Source organism: Cynocephalus volans, chromosome 5, assembly GCF_027409185.1.
Source record: "Cynocephalus volans isolate mCynVol1 chromosome 5, mCynVol1.pri, whole genome shotgun sequence".
Lineage (NCBI taxonomy): Eukaryota > Metazoa > Chordata > Mammalia > Dermoptera > Cynocephalidae > Cynocephalus > Cynocephalus volans.
The window spans coordinates 49,780,054-49,805,928 of record NC_084464.1 but is presented as its reverse complement, the minus strand read 5'-3'; the positions used below and the strand labels follow the sequence as shown (position 1 = coordinate 49,805,928).

The window sequence follows — 25,875 nt, the reverse complement described above, 5'->3', positions numbered from 1 at the left end:
CATGGGCCGGCCCTCATGTTCAACTTTTTTAAGGAAGTGACAAATTGGTTCCACGGTGACTGTGTACCCATTTTACATTCCCACCAGCAATGTATCAGAATTCCAGGTTCTTTGCCAACAATTTGTATGGTTGATTTTTTTTTTTTTTAATTTCAGCCATTCTAATAGGTACGTAGTGGTATCTCATCATGGTTTTAATTTGCATTTCTCTGATGACTAATGATGTTAGCACATCTTTACATGTGCTTATTAGCCATTCATACATCTTCTTTGTTGAATTATCTACTATTTGGTCCACTGGGGAGAGGGAAAGGGATGTCTTATTATTATTCAGTTGTTAGTCTTTTGTACATTCTAAATACAAATACTATATCTGATTATGATCTGCAAATATTTTCTCCCAATCTGTGGCTTATCTTTTTAATTTTTTAATGGTGTCTTTTGAAGAGCACAAGATTTTAATCTGATGTTCAACATACAATTTTTTTTTTTTTTTTTTTTGTGGATCATGCTTTTGCTGTTATATCTAAGAAATATTTGCCTGACCCAAAATCACACACACAAAAAAATTCCCATGTTTTCTTTTAAATTTTTATAGTTTTAGCTCTTCTACAATTCATATTGAGTTAAATTGTGTGTATGGTGTCAGGTAACGGTCCAACTTCATTTTTTTAAACAAGTATATCTAATTGTTCCAGCATTATTTGTTGAAAAGATGATCTGTTCCCCCATTAAAATGACTAGATATCGTTGCAGAAAATCAAATGACTCAAAATTTAAGAGCCTATTTCTGAATTGTCTATTCAGACTCATTGGTTTATACGTCTATCCTCAGGCCAACGCCACACAGTTTTGATAAATATAGCTGCATATTGTTTTGAAATCAAGTAGTGTAAGTCTCCTACTTTGTTCATTTTCAAGATTTTTTGTCTATTATAGGTCTTTGAATTCTCCTATTCCCTACTCAAATTTTAGGATCAGCTTGTCAATTTCTGCCAAAAAAAAAAGGCTTCTGGGACTTTTTTTGATAGGGATTGCATTAATTCTTGGCTATTTTTAGCTCTTTGTACTTCCACATAATTTTACAATCAAATTTGCAAATCAAGCTGACAATTAACAGAAAAAATTCTATTGTGATTTCTCTGGAATTGTATTGAATTTGCAGATTTACCAAAGAATTGACTTCTTCATGATATGAATTTATTCCTGTCTTTAATATTGAATGTCATTCAGTATTAATCATTTTTTCCAAAAAAGCTATGCAAAATTTCTTTTACATTTCTTTGCTAAGTACCTTATGGTTTTGTAGCTATTGAAAAATCTATTTTTTCTATTACATTTTAATTGAATTACTGGTAATTATAGAAATATTCTTTATTTCTGTATGTTGGTCATTTATACAAGACATTGCTGAACTTATTAGTTCTAATAGTCATTTCTAGATTTCTTGGATTTTCTATGTATGGTCTTTAAATAAGGACAATCTTAGTCTTCTTCTCCAATTCTTATCCTCATATTTTCTTGTCTTATTTCATAGTGAAAAGTGCCAGTAAAATATTGAATAAAAGTGATGATAGCAGACTTCTTTATTTATTCTTCATTTTACTGGGAATGAAATACTTCTAAGTTTTTTTTTACAGACAACATTATCATAAAATCCTTCATATTGCTAGTTTGCCAAGAGAGTGTGTTTATATATATATGTGTGGGTGAGTGAAATATATCATACTCACAGAAGCATATATAAAATACATTGTTAAAGAATAAAAAGCATATAAAATATATATTAAAGAAGAAAAAATGGATCCCAATATACTCACCACACAGATGAAGAATAGAACACCACCTATTAAATAAAATAAGCCAAGCACAGAAAGAGAAATACCATATGTTCTCACTCATAAGTGGGAGCTAAAATAGTAAATGTATAAATAAAAGAAAGAAAGAGAGAGAGAGAGAGAAAGAAAGAAATGTAAAACATTCACAATAATACATTGAACTTTCAAAAGGAGAACTTAGGTTACTAGAAGCAGGAAGGGAAGGCGGAGGGTGGAATTGGTAAAGGGCCACGAATAGCAATGACAGTGTATATTATTGAATATAATAATTATTCTGATTTGAGCATCACATATTGCACATGAGTATTGATATTCAACTCTGTACCCCACAGATATGTACAATCAACTATGTTACAATTTTAAAAATTAAAACAATTTTTAAAAATGAATAGAATGCTAACAATATATTAGTTCTCTCTAGGCCTCTAGTCAATCACGTTCCCCTCTCTTACTCCCAGAGGTAACCACTATCCTGAATTTTCTTTGAAGGTAAACTTGAAGATGAACCAATGCACTTACCCCCAAAACAATATATTGTTTAATTTTTTAGTACTGCCTAATAAGCAAAAACTCAAGCTGTGAAGGAAAGAACATTAATTGTCTACATTAGATGAAGTCTCCTTAAAAAAAAGAAGCTAAACAGAGTCTCTGAGACTAGTCTGGCTTCAGCTTTCCAAGAAGTTTACAAAAGCTCTTAGTGGGGAAGCCATGGGATAGGATCATGAATGAGTTCTAGAAAATACAGATCTCATCACAACCAGGGCACCTGACGAGGCTGTGTCTATGAGCCAAGTAATATATATCCAGCAAGAATATGGCCAGGACAGTGGGCTAATTTGTATTTTCTTATGTCACAATTACCTGCCTCCAGTTCTTATTAATGGGTCAGAGCAGAATATTTCTGAAGAATGAATGAGTTTCCTTAGCTGACCCAGGGCAATGAGGGCAGAACAGCAACTTCATCAGCACATGGTGAAAGCGAGAAAGTACTGACAAGAATACGGACCAGGTTTACCCAGGCATTCTGTCTTCAAGTTACAAGACAGTAAAATGGCATCAGGCATTTGGTGAGGGCAGCCAAAATTCATCTGCCTCTTGAGTCACAGTGGTTGTCCTCTATGCTTAGAATATAATTCTCATTGTGTAATCACCCTTCATCATGCACCTGGGAATTCCCTTCACCTCCCTGCTGTGTTTTATTCCTGCTTCTTTTTTTTTTTTTTTTTTTTTTAAAGATGACCGGTAAGGGGATCTTAACCCTTGACTTGGTGTTGTCAGCACCGCACTCTCCCGAGTGAGCCACGGGCCGGCCCCTTATTCCTGTTTCTAATATCCCATGTCTTCCTTTTTTCCCTTGCTTTGCTTTCTCATTTTGGAAGAGTACAACTTTCAATAACTTTGTATAAAAGGGTACATTAAGGATAAATTTTTTAAGACATTGCATGTCTGAAAATATCTTTATTCTACCATTATACTTAGTTGATAAATCTGGCAGAGAATAGAATTCTTATATTGATAAGTCCAAAGATTTTTGCACCTGATGGCTTTTAGTTTTACATTTAGGCTGCTACAATAATAGAGAGATATATGGAATGAACTAGTGAAAGAATAAAGAATAATGACAAATATTAGACTAAAAGTCTAAAAATTGGATTCCAGTCTTCTTATCTGGATTCATTCCCAGCTCTGTCATTAGGTTTGTGACTTTGGGCAAATTAATTAACTTCTCTGAAAAAAGAATGGAACTAATATTTATTTTCTACATATTTTATGTATATACATAGATCCATCTACATGCTTTGCCCCTAGAGCTCCTTGCCTCTGATTTTCCAATATTGTTCCTTATTGGTCTTGAACAACCAGTCTAGCATTTGTCACTGCTCAAGAGTCCATGTATATCTTTGCTTCAGGCCATTTCTCCATCCTTAAAAAAGCTATACTGCTTGAAGCTCTGCCCACTGGGGGGAATTCCCAATCTTACTGTCCTGTAGGGCCACTCCTGAGCGGACTGTAGTGCAATAGTGCAATGTCAGCATTTTCACCTGACACCAACATATTGAGCCAACTCATATAGACCAGGCCTGAGATTTTTCATCCTCTATTAGCTGGTTATAAGGAACACCCATGAGACAGACCATAGATGTCAGCTGAGAAAAAGCAATATTGGTGCAGCACAGAAAGGTGGCATAGGGATCTGTGTCACCTGATCATGTAGCTAACATGGTATCTTATTATTTTTAATTTTTATTTCCCTGATTACCAGCAGAGACAGTATAATTTTAGAAGAAAACAGTTTGGCTTTCTACTCAAGAAAGTGTCCAAAAATGTCCATGAAATTTTAGGTCACTTTCATTTCACACCCATAATTACTTAAGGGACTAACTTATGTATACTTTAAGCACAAGGAACACATGACTCAGGTCTTCTAAGCACCATGTTCTACAAAACTAAGCTTATCCAACCAAATACAATGCTGAAAGTAAAGCCTTATTTTAAACTTTTAATTCAAGATTACTGTAGTAGAACAGTGAAAAAAATCCTTATTAACTCACTATCAAAAACCGAAAAGAAATGTCTGTATGTTATGTTTATGATGAAAGATGGAGAAAACTAGTTTTTATAATGCAAAATTTAACAAAAAAGCTACAAAAATGACTTTAAAAATTTTGTATGCTATTAAACCAGGAAGAATCAGAAAGACCGTTTACTAAATGTTATGATTCTAAAGCTCTATCCATCTGAGACTTGTTTTCACATTCTTACTCTCTTCCTTCTTCAGCTGCTTTCCTGTGCTTGGGTGGGTCAGGTCTGTCGTGGTGGGGCTGGAAATGACAGTCTTGATGGAACGGATCTGCTGTTGTCCCCAGTGAGCCACTCCTCTGCTCACCTCCAGAGTTAACTGGATCATACGGTTAATGGCTTGTTGAATGTCATCCAAACTAGGAACCATTACCTGTGGAGAGAAGAAACAAGTGCACAATACTGCCAGCACATAAAATCCATCTCTCCAATTCTTGCCACACTATTCCCCACTGAGTGTGGAAATCCTCAGCTGGCCCAGTGGAAGCCTGCTTGGAGGAGACAGATGTTAGAGGAGGCTGGGCTGCAGACTTACTATCAATTCCTACAAGCAAAAATGGTTAAACTTAATACTTGTCACTCTTTACCTGTGAGGGTGGCTGGATATAGTGGAGAATTGTAGATTATGTGTTGGATGTCCATGGAGCAAACTAAATGAAGAAGCTACCCCAAGATTCTGACCTCAGTTCTTTGAACTATGCCCAATAAGCTAAGAAACTATGCTTCAGGAGGTCAGTCCATGAAAATGTGGTGTTAGATGAGTCACAGGGTGCTCCTGCCTGGTCCTATCCTTTGGCCCATCACAGAATGCACCTCGGCTATCCTTTGCGGCTTGCAGTTCCAATGACAATAAGCAGCTGGGGTGGTTGTAGAGATAAGTGCCATGGGAAGACCTAGAGATTCACAATGCTCAGGACACAGCCTCCTTTCTTTCTATTCTGCCATCCTTAGTGGGCTGCCTCACAGTCCTGAATTAGGGGTAAGGATTTGGACTTCTGATGATTTTACTTAGATAATTTAATGTCTAAGGTAAGAAAAAGCAAGGCAATTTGTAGGGTATTTGCAAATTGATGTCAGAACAGATGCTTACTCAACTCTTACACCAGCCTTCAGCACACCATGAGCTAGGCAAAAGTAATTTTTTAATAACAGATATAAGTGATAACATTTTGATTTTTGTTAAATACTGAGGCGAAGTGACAAAATACATAGCATTACTATGGGTTGAATTGTGTCCCCCAAAGGTTCATGTATTAATCCCCACTGTAATAGTGTTGAGGGTGGGAAATCCTTTTATAGTAATTGAAAGGTGAGGCCTTTAAGATGTGATTAGCTTGTGAGGACCATGCCCTAGTGAATGGATTGACCCATTAATGGAGTAATAAGTTGATGTTTTAGTGGGTGGTAACAGGCATGGTTTTGATGGCTTTATAAGGAGAGCTAGTGAGCAGGTTAGCTCTCTCTTGCTCATCCATTCTTGCCATGTGACACCCTGCATTACTGTGGAGAGTCACCACCATTCAGATGTGTTCCCTGGACTTTGGACTTCCCAGTCTCCAAACTGTAAGAAATAAATTCTATTTTACTATAAATTACCCAGTTTCAGGTATTCTATAATGAGCAACAGAAATGGACTAATACAGATCAAGACACTACTCTAAGTGACAGTTTAGTTCCAGTATTATACTTCTTAAATCGTTATCAAAATAGCATTGTATTTAATAATACTTACCACATTAGGAATTGCAAGATGTACTTCAGTTTTTATAAAGGAAACAATCTCATCTGACCGCTTTCGTCCATGGCTGCAATAAGATGGACATTTACCTGATGAATCTTAACCTAAATTCTCATAAATGGCTTGTTACACTACAAGTTTCAATCCTAAAAATTAAGACCATTTTTACCATACCAATTACACAAAGATAATGTTTCTTATACATAAATTGCAGAGAACTAAGAAAATACCATGACTTAATATTCTTGGAAGTAAAATATTAGTTTCATATATATTTCCTAGTACTTTAAAGTTGTGCTCTCTCTCAGTAATAGCCGTATAACAACATTCACTAAAGTCATTCTTTGTTCAGATGCAGGATGAGATTGCCAACGAAAAGCATATACCTTCATACACTTTTTAATACATACTTTCTTACAAGATTTAACAGGAGGTTTCTGGTCAAAGCCTTCCAAAATTGCTTTTTTAAACAATATTACTTATGAACAGGCAGAAGAACAGAATACAGACGCACGACTTCAATAACGACACAAACAGAACTGCAAATTAGCTTGGCTATCTCCCTCTGCCTTGACCTCCATCCCCATCCCAGACAAAACTGTAATAAATGCAAACTTTCCATTGTCTTTTTCTCTGGGAAGGCAAGAAATGCTGTCATTACTGAAAAGCTGCATCTCCACTTATAAGTACAAGCAGACAGCAAGGTGGAGGGGGGGATTACAAGGAACGTAAAGACAACACAGTTCAAAAATGGGACCCAATCTCTAGCACACAGGTCCAATGGTTCCAGATAAACATATTAATGTAAAGAAATCATTGAACTAAAAGCAAACAAGCAAACAAACAAAAACCCTCTAATTCAAAGTCTCCCTGAGCACTTCGAGATGCAGCAATAACACAAGTATAGACTGTAATACAAAGGGTGCAATCTGAGAACAAGAGTTTCATAAAGTATAAACAAACAGTTCAACTAATAGAAGCAATGAACAACACGCGAGATTAGTCAGACTTGTTTGGAAAACGAGAGCATCAGCTTAAGGTATTCTCCAAATTTTCAGATGCAAAATACAAAGAGATAGAAATTGCTTAAAGAAAAGGTAAGAGGAAGGATGAAGAAAAAACAAGTAACATTTATTCAATGCTAATAATGTATGCCAGGCACTTTCCAAGTACTTTCCATGAATTAACACATTTCATCTTCACATTAACTCTGTGAGGCAGATCCTGTGATTGTCATTTCCACTTTGCAGATGAGGAGACCAAGGCAGGGAGAGTTTAAGCAATTTACAGAAGGTCACTCAGCTCAGAGATGTTTTACCACCTAGACCCATCACATGAGTCAACATAAATATGATAAATTAAAGCATAGCACTCCTTTAATCTCAAGGACAGTCTTGTTTTTTTCATCTGGAAAAGATTCTCTGTGTACCCAACAGGATTAATGGGGGGGAAAAAAATCTACATCTAAACATACAAGATGTGAATTTTATGAATAAAGAAGAAATCCTATAAACATCAAAACAACTACAAGTTGTTAAGGCAAGGAGCACACCCAGGGTCCTAGGCAGGAGCCAAGGGCAGCACCCACCACCCGGAAGCAGGCAAGGAGCATGCTGAAAACACCACTTCTGCACAGGCGGCCCACCACAGCCACTGCCACAGCTATAGCTGCTACAAAAGCAGCTTGCCACCACAGCAGTAGCCACAGCCACCATGCAGGCATCCCACCAGACATTTGATTGCATTGACACAAGGAGATTAACCATAGGAGACCAGAAAAAGAAGATGTCTCTCTCCTCAAAGCTTACTCCAAAGTAACAGAAGCAACTGCTCTGCCAGATGACCAGACATCAATGTAGAGGTACCAGAAATACAAAAATCCAAGAAAATATGAACCACCAAAAGAATACAGTAATTCTCAAATACCAGACACTATAGAGCAAGAAACCCTTGAAATGACTGAAAAGGAATTCCAAGCAACAATCTTAAGGAAACTCACTGAGATAGAAGATTTAGACAACATAATGAAATGAGAAAAAAATCCAGGATATGAAGGAGGAAATTTACAAAGAGATTAATACCTTAAAAAAGAATGTAGCAGAACTCATGGACATGAAAGATTCATTCAACAAAATAAAAAAACACAACCAAGAGCTTAAGCAGCAGGCTCAAACAAGCAGAAGAAAGAATTTCTGATCTTGAAGACAGTCTTTTCGAAATAACCCAGATGGACTGTTGTGAGGTGCTCGCACAGAGAAATCCAAGACCAATGTTGGTTTTATAGCTCTTTTAATAGTTGACAGCTCTTTTTAGTGTTACAGCTCTTTATGATTTTACAGCACTTCATTGCTTGCAAGCAAGGAGAGCACAAGCATTAGGCTCGTGTCTCCTTGAATGAGGGAAAAGGCCTGCCTTATATAGCCAAAAACTTCCCACCCAAGTTCTCATTTAGGTCCTCTTGTGCAAATGAGGGATGCAAGTCCATCAGTCTGGATTGGTTGGCTGTGAGACATAGCTCATTGGTCAGTTCTGGAGCCTAATTTGCATGGGTGCAGGAAGCAAGCTAGGTTACATAAGGTAAAGTTCCCAATTAAGACAGCCAAGCATAAAATTTCTAAAACAGTTTCTCCAGTGGAAGGGGACAGGTTTAACAATCAGAAAATGCTCAGGTTCCCCACTACAGGACAAAAAAGAGGAAAGAAATTTTTTTTTAATGAATAAATCTAAGAGAGATAACAACCTTAAGCCCACAAACATTTAATTCATGGGTGTTCCAGAAGGGAAGGAGAAAGGAAAAGGCATGGATAACCTATTTAATAGAATAATAATGGAAAACTCAGATATAGGAAAAGACATGTACCTTCAGTCCAGGAGGCTCAAAGATCCCCAAACAGATTCAACCCAAAAAGCTCCTCTCCAAGACACATTGTAGTAAAACTGGCAAAGCTCAAAGACAGAGAATCTTAAAAGAAGCAAGAGAAAAGCATCGAGTCATCTAAAAGGGAGCCCCGATCAGACTAACAGCAGACTTCTCAACAGAAACTCTACAGGCCAGAAGAAAATGAGATGATACATTCAAAATACTAAAAGAAAAAAACTACCAGCCAAGATAACTGTACCCAGAAAGGCTATCCTTCAGAAAGGAGGGGGAAATAGTGTATTTTCCAGACAAACAAAACCTGCAGGAATTCACCATGATATGACCAGCCCTAGGAGAAATCCTCAAAGAAATCCTGCATCTGGAATCTGAAAAATGGTAACTGCTACCATGAATACACAACAAAGTAGCAAACCCACTGGTAGAACAAAAATGCAAATGAGAAAGGAAAGAAACTTGATCTTACCACAAAAAAACCATAATGACAATGTAATAATGCCCCTACTTTATTTCTGATTTTAGTAATTTTGGTCTTCTCTCTTTTTTTCTTGGTCAGTCTCGATAAAGATTTGTAAATTTTGTTGATCTTTTTAAAAAAGATTTGTTGATTTTCTCTATTGTTTTTCAATTCCCTCCTTCACATATTTCTGTTATAATCTTTGTTATTCCCTACTTAACATTTGCTTCTGTTTTAGTTTGCTTTTCTTTTTCTATTTTCTTAAAGTAGAAGTTTCGATTACTGATTTGAGATTTTTCTTATTTCTAATATAGGTGTTTACAAGTATAAACTTTCCTCTAAGCACTGCATAAGCCCTGCATCCTATAAATTTTGATATGCTGTACTTTGATTTTTATCTCAAAGTATTCTCTAATTTCCCTGTGATTTTTCTTTTTACCCACTATTTATTTAGGAGAGTGTTGTTTAATTTCCACACATTTGTGAATTTTCTAAATTTCTTTCTGTTATTGTGGTCAGAGAACATATTTTCTATGATCTTAGTCTTTTTAAATGTATTAAGGCTTGTTTTATGGAGAAAACTAAAAAAAGTAACCTTATGAAGTAGGTACTACTATGTTAGAATTAAATGCCTTGATGTTTATGCAGTATTTAAAACTGTTACATAACCCATTGTAAATTAATATTATTCATGTATTTGTAAAATAGACAAATTATACGGGCAAAAAAAGAGAATGTTCAAAGAGATCAATGAAGGCTATCTTCCAAAAAAAAAAGAAAGAAAGAAAAGAAAAATAAAGAAATTGCTAAACTCAAAAGGCAGAAATGATACAATAATAAGATAGGTAGAGTTCAGCAAGTAAAGCCTTCCAAGGCCCTTGTAATTTGAAATAAGGCTAGAAAATACAAAACTATAGATAGCAGCACTCTTTTTAAAACTAGAACAAAATATGTGCATTCTAAATTTAAGGGTAATCACTTAAAGAATTGAAGTACATGAATGAGAATAAAAAGTGAAAATTATCCATCCCAAAGACATCTGATAATGAAATGAATCAAAGATAAAAGACAATAAGAAGATAATACAAAATAAAACATCATAAATTAAGGGCAACTATATCAAAAATCATGATAAATGGCTCTCTCTGCTTCTGCCATTGTGCCATGTGATACCTTGCACTGCTATAAAGCCACCAACAAGGCTCTCACCACATGTGTTCCCTGGACTGTGGACTTCCCAGCCTCCAAAACTGAAGGCTCCAACTTCCTGCAACTCTCGAGGGTCTAATCCTGTCACCTGTCAATCATGTTAGTTACTACATTGCTTCTAATCCATTCCTTACTTTCTCATCTTTCCCAGACTTGGCCTGTGCTCAAGCCCTTAGCTATGCCTTCCTCAACAAACTCTTTTTATCATTAGCGCATCAGAGCAATTTTCTTCCTCTGTGTAACTTTCTCAACCATTCCAGCCCCAGATTTCTCTCCTGTCTTGGCACTGATCACCATAGCAGTCAGAGAAAAAAACTGAAGTAATGCTGCAACAGGAGGAAAGGAAGAAAAGGGTTATTCTTTCCTTTAACAAATATTTATTGAACATCTCCTGTTTTCCTGTATTCTACCAGTTGCTGGGGATACAATAATGAACAAAACATACAGAGCTCTGCCCTAAGGAACCCATGTGTCCAACCTTGCTGGATAACAAAAATGCCAAATAATAACAAAAAAGCCAAAAATTTAAAAAAAGCCAAGTCAGTCTGAGCCCAAAGACTGAGCTTTTTTCATTTTAATAAAATGTCACAAACATCTAATAATCAGGGAGTGGGGAGGGATGGGAGAGACAATTACAAAGGGGCAATAGGAAACTTTCAGTGGTGGTGATACCTTAATCATCTTGATTGTGGTGATGGTCTTATGGGTGTACACGTACGTCATAACAAATTGCACACTTAAAATATGTGCAGTTTATTGTATGTCAAGCATACCTCAATAAAGTTGTTAAAAAATAAAGTCATTATGATCAAGAAAGAAAAAAAACCACAATAAGTGTAAACAGATTATAAAGTCTTTTGAGAGGGATAATTAGATTCAATTTAAAAATCAGGTATATTATACTTTTAAGAGGTAAAACCAAAAACTACATAGAAAGGCTTAAGTGAAGGGATTGAAAAAGATATACCAAAAAAAAAACCTGAGAAAGCAAAATTAATGACAGACTAAAAAGCATTTGAGGAATCAGGATTAATATAGATAAAGAGGTTCACCAAATAAAAATGAAAAAACATTGTTCTTAAGCGTGTATAAGTAGTATGACCTGTATGCACTTAACAACATAGACTTAACATACATAAAACACGAACTGACCAAAAGAGAAGGAAAATTTGACAAGTCCACAATCCCACTGGAAGATTTTAACAGTGCAATTAAAGTAAAAAATCAGCTATGAATAGCTTGGGACTAAAACTAACAAAAATGTGCAAGACCTTCTTTACACAGAGAATTATAAAACTTCACTGAGATATATTAAAGAAGACTTACATAAATGCAGAGGTGATAAATAATTCTGAATGGAATACTTACTATTTGTAAGAATGCTAATTCTCTCCAAATTAATCTATGGATTCAATGCAACTTAAATACCACCACCCCAAAAAAGGTGATTTTTCAGCAACTTTTGCTTGGTCAACTAATTAACCAAATGGAAAAATATATATATACTGGTCCCCTACCTCACACTAAGCATAAAAATCAATACCATGTGAATTAAGTCCATAAATGTAAAATGTAAAACTATAAAACTTTTAGAAGACATTATGAAGTAGGGAAGGGTTTCTTTTAAAAGACATAAAAATAACAAATCACTAAGAAAAACATAAATTTGGATATTTTAAACAAAAGATTGGTTAATTTGAATATTTTTAAAAGTTAGCAAAGGATAGTGAAAATTAATAAAGAAAATGAAAAGATAAGACAACTGAGAGATAGTTGCTATATTATTATCAACAAAGTAATATACTGAGAATATTTACAAATTAATCCAATTCAATAGAAAAATGAACAAAAAAAAGAACACAAATTTTAAGGAACAGAAAGGACAAATGGCACTTAACCATATGAAAATATACTCAATCTCATCAGTAACTGGAAAAATGAGCATTTAAATCCCAATAAGATACCATTTCACACCCCATACGTTGGCAAGAATTCTTTAATTGAATAATGCTGTTTTCAATCATGAGGAGCAATGAGGTCTCTCACGCTAAAAGAGGCATGCACATAAACGAGGACTCAGCAAATCTACTCTTAGAAGGTGCAGCAGGAGACAGGTACAAGAATACTCACAGAGGCTTTATTCCTAACTGCCCAAACTGGAAACAACCCAAATGACCATCACCAGTAGAATGGATAAACAGATTGTGTATACTCCAATTATACAGAAGTGAAAATAAACTATATCGACATAGGTGAATCTCAAAAATATAATACCGAGCACAGTTCAAATACAGGTAAAATTAAGTGATACATTGATTAGAGATACAAATAGGTAGTAAACCGTAAGGAAAACCAAGACAATGATAAACGCTAAGTTCAGGATAGTGGTTATATTTGGATGAGCAGGGAGAGGACCAGAAGGGGACTGGCAGCCTTCTTTATCTTGGCCTGGGTGCTAGGAACATGGTTGTTCATTTGATCACTGCTCTTGCAGTATTACACAAATGTTTTACAGTCTTCCTATAAATTCCATATATGAAATTTTATAATTTTAAAAAATTAATAAATTAATAAAAATAAAAGGTGCTATTAGCATTACATTATGATAGGTAATATTTCCAGACATATTTAACATATTTGCAACTTGCCTCACAACAAATATTCTTCTTTTCATTGTATCCAAAGATAACCGTGTTGCTTTTTGAAGACTGTCTAGCAATTGATGAGAGAAAAAAGCATAGACCTCTTTACATTCCTGTAACAAGAAATCATTTTAAATTTGGAACTCAAAAAAAAAAAAAAAATGCTCTAACATCCCCAAAGCAATGACACAATATTAGAAGTGACATGTAAATGGTAAAAAATAATAAACTGTGTAATTTTAATGATACTGTAGAAATAAATTCAATCCTAAATTACTTGTCTGGTTTGTTTGTGTTCGTTAGGCAACTCACAATATATGAAGCGCGTGTTTACACAAACACCATAGCAAACCAGAAGGACTTACTCAAAAGCCAAAACGCAATAATTCGCCCAACAAAACTGAAACACTTTAAGTGTGGTGCATTTCTCAATGCTTAGGAGTATGGATGCAAGAGGATGAATTAGTCTCCATCCTCAAGAAGCTCAGATTGGTGAATAAATATATTTTAAAATGTACAATATCCAAATATATAGGATGAAACTTGCACCCCCTGGGACCATGGTTTGACCCTCTCTCCATGCCCTTCCTTCCCTCGGGAGGAGGGACAGCCAAGCTTATTGGTTGAGCACAGAACAGGGATTGAGCCTGGCAGGCAGGGATTGGGCCCCACGTTTTGCTTGCACAGTGAGTCCCATATCGGGCACCAGGCTCTGCACACACTACTCCTCACTGCTCTAGAACCCTGCCCCTCTGAGACTGTGTGGGCCAGTCAGGTTGAGTTGGGTCAGAAGAGAGAGAAATCAGGCATAAGCAAAGAGGACTATCAAGATTTTCAGTGTAATGAGGGGATATATGGTCAAGGCTGGTGAGTAGTCAAGCTAAAGCACCAGTGTGAGAATGAGACTTTTATGTTAGACAGACCATTCTGGCAGCAACGTGGAAGATGGAGTTGAGAGGCAGAAGCTATTTAGGAGATGACTGCACTAATGCAGCTCCAAGTGACCCCCCAATTGGAGAGGATCTCATGGCACTCAGTCTTGCTCTTAGGACCCCAGCTAGCATCAAAAGGGAATGCAATTGGAAGAGAAGGATTGCTGAGATGGGAGCATACTTCCTCTCTCCAGCTGACTCCTGCCAAGGCTAAAACCTAGTGTTTCCCAATCAACTGGTGATATCATCCTTGAACAAGAGGGTGAAAATGGAAAAAATGTGTGTTGTTTGTTTCCAAAACTGTATTAGGGTATGTAAAAGTGAGTAAAGTAGAGAAAGAATGAAAAGAAGGTGATTATGAGGAATTAAAAGAAAACTGACAGGAGGAGGAGAAAGCAGGAATTTGTGCAAATGTGGGAGTGGTGTTGAGAGTTGACTCATGACCAGGAAGGTGAGGCCTAAAGGGAGAAAGAAACTCCATGCCCCCTTCTCAACCTTCATTCTCAATGCATTTCTGCCCATTCAGGGTTTCTCCTGAGGAAGAGTCCACAGGTCATCCGTAGTGCTAGTTAAAAAATGCAGATTCCCCACACCTCAAGCAAATCAGAATCTGGACTTGTGCTATAGATAACTCTATTAAACACGATAACTGCGAACAAAGTTGTCCACTCTGAGTCAAATGGATTGGTGCTACAATCCCAAAAGTCACATTTACTATATAAGAAAACATGGTCAATCACTATAGGGGGAGACAACTATATAAACTATAATAGACAGAATCGCATCAAAAGTTGATGATACTGAGGAAAATTGTAGATTGCTATAACTTGGCTGATCCTGAAAATTATATTCTCTGGATTTTGTTATAAATTAGACACAGAATGGCTGCAGAACTGCCTGGAAGATGCACCATTGGGGGGGATCTACAATGCTATGAGTTAAAATTCAGTGAAACTGCATGAGATTATTCCACAATAAATACCTTTTTAAATTCATCCTCTTTATTATTAGTACCAACAACCTCATTCACATTATTAGCCTCATAATCTGCACTTTCACCCTCTTCTGTTTCACTTCCAAAAACAACATGTTTCCGCTGTTCTATAAATAGAAGACAAAACAAAAATGTAACATTTGATTTTTTAGCATTAGATTTATTCTATATGTGAAATCTAAGGAAACTCCTTTTTTAAAAGCTCTTTTAAAACTTTTAAAAACTTTTTTTTACATTTTTTATATTTACTATTTTCTTTTTTTGCATTTGTTCCTGTAGGAATTATCCTTGAAATCAATTTAAATCACTCATCTCAACAGAATCATCGTTCTATTAAGAAATATATTCTGTCTTAATATCTACAATTTAAAAAAATTAAGTGAGTTTTACATATTATCTTTCTAAATTATCTATTTACCTTTTGCGTTTTCTAACTTAACGACCTGATATTTTTGTGTTTTTGACACTTGTGATGAAAACTAATTAAACTAAGTGAAAAACTCTAAGGAGAAAGAAAATGTGATGTGCATACTCATTTTAGGCTCAGAATTTCTCATCCTCAGCACTGTTGACATTTTAGGCCAGATAATTCCTTGTTGTTGGGGGCTGTCCTGTAGGATGTTCAGCAGAATCCCTGGCCCCTATCCACTAGAAGCCAGCAGCAACGCACACATGCACTGTGTGGCAACCAAAAGTGTCTCCAGACATTGCCATATGTCTCCTGTGAGGACAAAACCTGTTCCCCAGCCCCACCAAGAATACTGTTCTAGGCATCTCTCTCTCTTTCTCTCTCTCTCTCTGTCTGTCTCTTTCCATACAATATCACTTTTATTGTGATCTCTACTTGACTGGAATGTTCTTCTCTCACTCCAAAAACACCAACGTCCCACAGATTCCCTAGTTCAAATATGTTGATAATTAGCTAATTAACCTCATCCCTCATAGGCAGAGCCATCTCTCGGGTCCCCTTTGAAACTCAGCATGGCACACTCACCTTGTTAGCAAGTGCACCCCTGGTCCAGTCAGTCTCCTGCCTCACACAAAGACATCCCCACACAGATTCCCCAAGCAAGGCGTGGTGGGAAGAGCAGGTATTTGAGCAAACAGGGATCACGATCAACAGATACGTTCCCTTACAGTACCCACAAGTAAAAACAGTTCTGTCTAATCAGTTCTTATTTAGAGCTTGCACACAAAACTTGAAAATAAAAAAACTCTTTCTCTTCAAATTTATTAAAGAATTCTAAATATCTAAGACAGGGCAATCAGAGCAAAACTAAAAGTCCCATGTTCTTAAGCCACAATCTAGGAAGAAAGAAGAAAAAACTCCCCTATCAGGGAATCTTTTCTTAAAATTCTCTGTCCCAATAAAGAGGATTAAAATTTAGCGGCTTATTTATTGGGCTTTTATTTACTGAAATTATCAGAACCTTGAACATTCTGGGTGGTGGGAGGCGGAATGAGATTCTGAAATTACGAGAAAATGAAATCCAATAGGGTCAAAATTGTTTCAACAACTTTAAATAATTCAAGCAACTTGTCCTACAGATTTGCCTCAACAGACTGGTAGAGTGAGGAAGTTTTTCTTATTCCCAGTCAAGCAAACTAAATGAGGATCCTGAAGGCTTAGGCAAAATCAAAAGCTAAGAGTTAAGACACTAAGCTTTTTAGGCCATTCTTTAATCAAGGGGGAGGTAGGAATACATGATGTGATAAGATCTTTGCTTCTTTGGGAGTACACTCTTCAGCTAGGCATCATTCATCAGGATCTTGAGCCTACGAAACAATCTAAGTAGGAATGCATAGTTCATTTTAAACAGAGAAGGGTCTAGGAAAAAAAATTGTCTTGAAGCACGGTATTACCCAAATTATAGTTTTTCAGGACTCAAGAAAATTATAGATTTTATTATTACCTAGTTCACAATGCTATACAAAAGAAAAAGGGGGGGGGGTTAATGTATCAGGCCTGAAACCAATATCCATAGAAAAGCCTATTTGCAAGGTTGGCCCTTGTTTGAGAACTTGAATTTCAAAAGGGTTCCCGCCACTCCCTGACAAAGAAGAGCTCTCTGAATTTAACCTGTTTTACAATGGGATTTATTCTGAACACCTGCTGGGAGTCTGGAATTTGGTACCTGCTAAGCAGAAGATGCCTACACAAGGACATATTCTGTGACTCCTGCGATTCAAACATCATAACTAGCAAAATTACCTGGAGTCTGCTTTGTTGTTTTCCCAGTGTACTTAACTTCATAAATTTGCTCAAATATTGATATAAGTTCTCTGACAGCTTCTTCCACATGCTTACTTTTGTGGTTAAGAACCTCAGCCCATTCTTTGGTATATGTCTATTAAATAAAAAAATGACTATTAAGTTCCAGATACTTAAAAACACTGTGAATATTATTGATATGACTTTAATTTATAAAACTATAATTAACTTCACTTAAAGAAAATTAGCAATAGTTCCCAATGCCATGTTTCAGATCCAAAATTGTCAATGGCTAAAAACACAGTTGCTAAAGCCCAAGCAAGAAAAAGGAGGAGAAAGAAGGAAAATCCAAAGTCTTTGAGCTTTGTCTGACTCAATCACACATAGATATCTACCTTTGCATTCATATGGGTGAAAAGAAAGAAGGGTGATAGAATAGAGAGAAGATGATATCAAAAGTTGAAAATGAGACTTTGTTTTTAAAAAGGAAAATCCAAAGTGTTGCTTTGAGATTTAAATGAGATAACGTTTTTAATTGAGCATGATGTTATATGCCAAGCATCCATTTAAGAGCTTTACATGTATTAACTCATTTAATTAAACAAAAACCTCTTGGAATAGATAATATTATTGTCTCTATTTCACAGATGAGAAAACTGAGGCTCAGAAAGGATAAGAAGTTTGCCCAGGTCACCCAGCAGTTGGTAAGAATCAGAATGTGAAATCAGTTTTGTCTGATTCTAAAAGCCTGTGCTTTGTCTTTCTGAACTCTTCAAACAATTAGCAAAGGCTTTAGGAAGTTGAGAAGAGAACTAGCCAATTCAGAAAAGAATACTGGCTTATAAAATGGAATAAGTCATTTGACATGCCCCAATATCCACGCATTTCATGAAAAAGAAAATGGGAATAGCTAATTTGGGCCTTCAAAAACACACCTGCAAAGATCCCGAGCCTGTCTACATAAACATCTCTCCAGACAAGCCCTGGGAGGTCTCATGTTTCCCATTTTCTGCCCCTCTGTGTTCCTTTCTTGGCCACTTCATCTATATCTTGAGCCCATTCTCATCTTTTCTCAGTCTCAGGACAAATGGTGTTCCTCCTCCTACCCAAAGATATTCTCTGACCCTCTCCATCCCCAACAACTCTTCTGACCTTGCTCCATAATTCATTCATTTCATCCTTTCTAATTTATTCAACACAGTGTTAAACATTGGAGTGGCAATGGTGGCTGGGAACCACTTCAGTCTAGCAGGGAATACAAGTATTAAACAGGGACATTTCCAACTGATCATGGCAGATTGGACACATGTGTTTATAGGCACCCCCACTTTGAAACCCCACAAAAACAAATGAGAGAATGCCACATAAATTCTTCTGTACATTTCCAATAGTATATAATAATAAAGTTGATGGGATTCAACAACTGGTGCTAAGACAACTGAATATCTACCTGCAAAAGAATGAAATCGGACCCTTTCCTTAGACCATACAAAAGATAACTCAAAATAGGTCATAGACCTAAATTTAAGAGCTAGAACTAAAAAACTCATAGAAGAAAAGATAAGCATAAATCTTCATGATCATGAATTAGGCAAAGTTTTTAGATATGACACCAAAAGCACAGCAACAAAAGAAAAAAAGATAAACTTGGGCCGAGCCCGTGGAGCACTCGGGAGAGTGCGGCACTGGGAGTGCGGCGACGCTCCTGCCGCGGGTTCGGGTCCTATATAGGAATGGCCGGTGCACTCACTGGCTGAGTGCGGGTCACGAATAAGACAAAAAAAAAAAAAAAAAAAAGAAAAGAAAAAAAGATAAACTGGACATCCTCAAAATTTAAAATGTTTGGGCTTCAAAGGACACCATCAAGAAAGTGAAAAAATAACCCACAGAATGGGAGAAAATTTTTGAAAATCATATATCTGATAAGGAAACAGTATCTATAAAGAACTATTACAAACCAAAATAGAAAGACAACTGAATTTAAGAATGAGCTAAGGATCTGAATAGATACTTCTGAAGGAAAATATACAAAAGGTTAATAAGCTCATGAAAAGATGCTATCAGGGAAATGCAAATCAAAACCGCAATGAGAGACCACTCACATCTGCTAGGATGGCTATAATCAAAAAGAAAATAATAACAGGTGTTGGCAAGGATGCAAAGAAATTAGAATCTATATACTGCTGGTGGGAATGTAAAACGATGCAGCCGCTTTAAAAAAGTCGAGCAGTTTTTCAAAAGGTTAAACATGGAGTTAACATATGATTCAGCAATTCCACTCCTAGGTATATACCCAAGAGAAATGAAAACATATGTCTGCACAAAAACTTGTACTCCCATATTCACAGTAGCATTATTCATAACAGCCGAAGAGTTGAAACAACCCAAATGTCCATCAACTGATAAGTGGATAACAAAAATGTGATATAACCGTACAATGGAATATTATTCAGAAATGAAAAAAATAAAGTTCTGATACATAGGACACCATGAATGAACCTTGAAAACACTGTTGTAAGTGAAAGAAGTCAGTCTCAAATGACCACGTGTTAGGGACTGGCTGGTTAGCTCAGTCAGAGTGCAGTGTTGTAACGCCACGGTCAAAGGTTCCAACCACCGGCCAGCCACCAAAAAAAAGACCACATGTTATATGACTCCATTTGTATGAAGTGTCCAGAATAGGCAAATCTATGGAGGCAGAAAGTAGATCAGCAGTTGCCTAGGGTTGGGAGGGTTCAGAGGAAATGGGGAATGACTGCTAATGAGTATGGGGTTCCTTTTGGGGTAATGAAAATGTTCTAAGACTGACTGTGGTAATGGTCACACAACTCTGTGAATATACTAAAAATCATTGAGTTGTACACTTTAAATGGGTGAACTGCATGGTATGTGAATTTTATTTCAATAAAGCTGTTAAAAAATAATAATTAGTGCCGAAAACAATTTGAGCCAGAAATTGGATTAAGAAAAATTAATAGGAAAGTGAAGGCAGCATTTGAGAGGACTGGGAGAAGTTTGGTCATGAATGAGAAGTGAAGGAAGATGTAAGAAGGTTTTCGTTTTTGTTGGCAAGAAGACTAGAGCGTATTAGACTGCTGGTAGCAGGGACCCAGTAGAGAGGACAAAGTTGAAGACATAGAAGAGAAAGGGTGACCAGTGAAGCAAGGTCACCATGGAGGCAGGAAGGCACAGGATGTAGAGCCCATTTCAAGGACCTTAATTTTGAAAAGATGGGAATTTCCCCCATGGTGCCAGAAGGAGGAAAAAGATGGACACAGAAGCAGTCAGCAATATACCAAGAGCTCCGATTGTGAAAATTATTTACATGACTTTAAATTAGAAAACTATAAATCCACACAATCAAAGCCATCTGGCCAGACACTCCTGGTGCTGGTTATTCTCCATTCGTGCCCCACCCACCCATTCTCTGCTCTTCTCTGCTCAGCTCTGTGTAGTGAGACTCCCTTATTCTCTGGCTTCCAATTGGGTTTGCCCCATTTGGAAGCGCCAGCAGCAGACAGGAGAGCTGGAGGAGAGAGAGGGTGGGGTATTTCTATCCCACCCCCTCCTTGCTTGGAGGCTGAATCTCTGGTAATCTTTTCATTCCCCAAAATTAGTGTTGTGTGTCAGGTTTCCAAAACTGATTTCTTCCCAGAGTGTTATATGATTTGCCCTGTCATTCCAAATCTTATTGTGTCTTCACTATAATGTCCCACCTGATGGCACATCTGTGGGATGGCAGTCCAAGTGTTACTAGATCTTAGACCACTCCAGGGTAAGTGACTGGGGCAGAAGTGATTGGCAAAGATGCTCTTCAAAATTCCTGCATCTTGACTTATGGTACTGAGACTTACTGCTTATCTAATAATAACAGCTTCTGTTGTGCCATCAATATAAACACCACATTAATATTCTATCACACTTAATTTATCCCAGTTTCCCTCCTTTGTGTGATCTGTTTCTCTTCCTATGCATATTAAAGTTCTTTCTTCATATAGTCAAAGTAAATTCTCTCTGGTAGCATGAGCTTCTCCTGCTGAGCAGATGGTAGTGTCAAAACAGTTATAAAAACATACTGATAGAAGATGGTTTTCTTTATAAATGAGACAAAAGGAAGGAAACCAATATAGAAATTTCCTAATCCTTTGTATTCTGTTCATATATAGGTAAGACCAGGTATAAAGTGCATACAGTCAAATTCTAGGATTAGCGAGAGGAAAAAGACAGGCAGGAAATTACTATCTGTGAGGAAAACTTGAGACTTCTTTGGAAAATTTCAATTGCTGAGAAAAGACCACTACAGCAGTTGAAGGCCTCTCCCTTCCAGAATAACATGGAATCCAGGGAACAGAGCAGACAGGGAGAGTCCCTGGTTAACAGTTTTGCAGCTAACTAGAAAGTAATCAACCCAGGTTGAAACAGGGATTCAGAGGGCTCTAAAGGGAAGTCCTTTTGATGGGGTGGGGGGAGGAGAGGGAGAGAATGGAACTCTGACATAATAGTGTACTTGACAGAAAATGTGAAAAGGGAGGCAATTAGAAACACCAGGAAAAATAAAAAGCTGTATAAGAAAAGATATAGTACATGTACAATACATAGTACTGTGTTGGCTAATATTTACATAGCCATAATAAAGTGTTGCTATTTAACAGTTACTGTTTAACTGAAAATAATAATGTAACAATATACAGAAGAAAAGGGAAAAGTGGTAAAGGATAGGGTCAAAGAGCTAAATGCTCATTTATTAAAGTAGAAAGAAAATAATGTTCAAATTTGCCAACTCAAGAAATAATATCCCAAGTATATTACTTAGAGATGTAATATTATAAGAAATAGCTAAAAGTTAAAAATGGGTGCCTTTCCTAGCACCATATTGTTATCTCCAAATACCATTTTCAATAGTACCATTGAAAGGGACGAGGGCTCACTGGAGAAACAGATGATCCCAGATCTAGGGCAGGAAATGTACAAGATGAGCCAGAGATACCCAGTAGTTCCAGAAAGCAAGATAGTTTTCAAAGACTGCTGGAGTCATACCAAAAACACAGAAGCCAATCTGAAGGATTCTACTAAACAAAGATGGGAAAATTTCAACATCAAAAAGAATAACAACTGCAATGAACTGAAATCCCTCAAATACATAAAAATCCATAAATTCAGAATGATATTTTTAAAAGTTTAAACTCAATGATTATTTTAGAAGTTGCTAGTAAACCAACTTGTTATTCTGAAAACTGGTCTATAAAAGATGATGGATATGCTAAATACCCTGATTTGATTATTATACAAAACACCGATTGTGAAACTCAAAATGAGCATTAAGGATTTGACCTAAGAAAGGGGTAGTAGGTATGGAAAAGATGAGGCAATTCAACCAAAATCTGAGTAAGAGGTAAAACCTGGCTACGCCTTAAGACTGGCTGGATTTAGGAAACAGAGGTGAGGTAAGGAGTCCAGGTTTCTGAGTGATTTAAGGGAAAGTATGTTGTACTTAAAACCATGAGAAAGAAGATGTGGCCCTGGGAGCATGCACAGAAGAAGAGCCACGAACCAGAGAACTCCAGCATTACATTAAGGACATTAGTAAGATATTGTCTAGGGTGTGGCCATGGGTGCAAGCTGTTGAGGTCTTCTGAGTCTTTGGAACTGAGGATGTCCAAAGAAAGCTAACATTTCTAACTGCTACTAATCCATATTTCTACCTTAAGGTGGCCAATTCACATTTTAGGTTTATGTGATTTATTTTTTGATTATAATAAATAAATGCTTACCTCATTGAGAGTCAACATATCTTCTACTTTGGTAGCACCACTTTCGGGCAGCGAAATTAACAGAGTTTTGGCTATCTCCTTTAGAACTGTATCAATATGCATTTCACACAAGTCACTGATCTACCAACCAGAAAAAAAAAAAGTGGAATAAAAAACCTCTTTTCATCCCAAATGCGCTTGAATCATAAATTAATGTAGAGGGCTACATCTGGAAACTTGGATCCTGAGCCAAGCATAATTTGGTGAAAATTTTAGGAGTAAAGCTGTAAAGAAAACTTGACATGGAGCTAAAGTTTTCTTGAGCAACAACATGTGCCATAAATTCATATGCGTTATCTCCTTTAATCCTCATTACAGTACATGATGCATTAATATCTCAGCTTTTATAAAGCCTCTGAGTTCGTCTATTACACAACACTGCCATAACAACGACTAGCACATCTAAAAAGACATGCATGGCCTATGGAGCAAACATTTCAAAAACTAGTAGACAGTCTCCAATTAGATGACCACTTCATCTAATTCATATTAGATGTGTTAATATTAACATTTAAGCACTGCACTCTGCCATCTTCAACAGTCTACAGTTATCCCACTTTCTAAACAACTGTGTGTAGTTGAACCATCATTTTAACATATTAAAGGCAAGGTAATTCAGGTACAAGGACAAGGTCCCAAAGCAGTAAAAGAAACATAACACTTTTTTTTAACTTAATAAATGTACTTTGAGTTAAAAGTCACACCCTTTAAAGAGCTTCCATAATCATACTATTACTTATATCCTGAGTATTAATGTGGATACCTTCTTTTTAAATGTATCAATCATACCTTCTTTAAAAGTTGATTGAACATATTCAAAACTGATTCAACTTCCTGAAAAAAGCTTTCCAGTGTTAAAGATGACCATGTTAATATTGTGAGCCCTTGCCTCAACACAGATTCCACCTATGAAAAGCAAAAACATAACAGTTTCCATTATTAACAGGAGCATCTGCATTTATAGAAAAGACTTTCTTTTATTACCTTTATATTTCCTTAATTATATTTGCCCTATATACACCTAATAAAGGTATATACCTCTATCTACTTAAGAAAGATGACTTTTTGTTTTTAATTACCTTTGGCTATGCAAGAAGCAATCATGGATTTTGAGAAAGTGCTTATGATTTAGGTTTAATTGTTTTTCAAACAGAACAAAACTTAGACTGGAAATCACCCTTTAGGAAAAAAACAGAGCGATAAAGATGAACTAGAAAGATAGAAGAACTAGGCAAGAATAAATGTTCTAAAATCCATAATCTTTAGAACTGGAATATAATTTTAAATAACACAGAAGTCAATACAAACCTTCAGGAATACCAACCTTTTTCATTTTAGGGGTCATCAGATTAACAAACACAGATGGCACTTCCTGACATAACTCATCATAATACTGCAGAAGACCCTGTAAAAATATCAAAATGGCATATTTTACTTTAATTCATTTGATTCATACCAGGAAGATTTCATTATACCTGTTTCCTGATAGTCCTGCCATCAGGGGCTACTTATTTAAATTTATATTAATTTACTGTAATTTTCCTCACCTGTGAATTACCTGAGCATCCCCTTTAAGCTATGAGTCACTGGAGCTTTGTAGATTTACATTTTTAATATTTATTATTTGTCTTTCTAGATTTATGTTTTTTTAAATAGTTGGATAATTATCTTTTTGTGACATGTATCATATACATTTCCTTCTTTCTGTTCTTTATCTTCTGACACATTAAAATATACTCATCACTTGCTTTCTTGAATGAAAATAAATTTTGCTTCTCCACACAATCAGAATTAATTAGCTTTCATGATTTCTTTTAGATATTTTTTAGACATGAACCATGATGATCAGCTTTTGATCATTTTGTGATTTACTACACCATGTGATGGGAGATGTGGATTCAAGTTACTTCTTCCCCAAATTAATAATATTAAACTGTTTCAATTTTTACTTAATAGTTTTGAAGTTCTTGATTCCTTTCCTCTTTGTCTGTTACTTATAGTAGAGGTTTTATTATACTTGGCATCTGGCAAAGGACTTGACTTTCATAATACCACTTAATGCTAACAAAAATCCTGTAAGATGCAATGCAAATGATATTAGCCTCAATTAATAACAGTACTTTGAGGGAAGAGGGCGGAGAGAGGGGGGTTTCGGTAATGGGCCACAATAATCAACCACATTGTATATCGACAAAATAAAATTTAAATAAATAAATAAATAAATAAATAACAGTACTTTGACACTCAATTCTCCAAAGTCACAATTAGCCAGTGCAAAAATCTAGAGTTTTTGATGTCAAATCCACAGTTTCCAGAATGCCAACACTCCTCTGAGTTTTTTTATTTAACAATTAAATACTATTTTGGTAAGAGCTAAAACTATAAAATTCTTAAAAGAAAACACAGGTATAAATCTTCGTGACCTTGAATTAAGCAAACATTTTTAGATATGACATCAAAAACAGACAAAAGAAAAAGTAGATAAATTGGATTTAATCAAAATTGAAACGATTGTGCTCCAAAGGACACCATCAAGAAAGTGGAAAGATAACCCACAGAATGGGAGAAGAATTTTACAAATCATA

At 36.1% G+C, this 25,875-nt stretch overlaps 1 protein-coding gene across 2 annotated transcripts in view; it reads right to left on the bottom strand.

Annotated features, from left to right (window-relative positions):
* The window catches only part of DNAH8 (dynein axonemal heavy chain 8), a 272,139-nt gene that overhangs the window by 193,429 nt on the left and 52,835 nt on the right, over positions 1-25,875 (bottom strand). Inside the window, exons 15-22 of one of the 2 annotated variants that reach the window (XM_063096081.1) lie at positions 24,615-24,695; positions 24,080-24,196; positions 23,252-23,371; positions 17,481-17,616; positions 15,257-15,375; positions 13,334-13,455; positions 6,151-6,223; positions 4,602-4,791 (exon numbers count right to left, since the gene is read on the bottom strand). In XM_063096081.1, coding sequence (XP_062952151.1) covers positions 4,602-4,791; positions 6,151-6,223; positions 13,334-13,455; positions 15,257-15,375; positions 17,481-17,616; positions 23,252-23,371; positions 24,080-24,196; positions 24,615-24,695 — 958 coding nt within the window. The remainder of the gene's footprint in view (positions 1-4,601; positions 4,792-6,150; positions 6,224-13,333; positions 13,456-15,256; positions 15,376-17,480; positions 17,617-23,251; positions 23,372-24,079; positions 24,197-24,614; positions 24,696-25,875) is intronic. The other variant, XM_063096082.1, reaches the window with a different exon arrangement.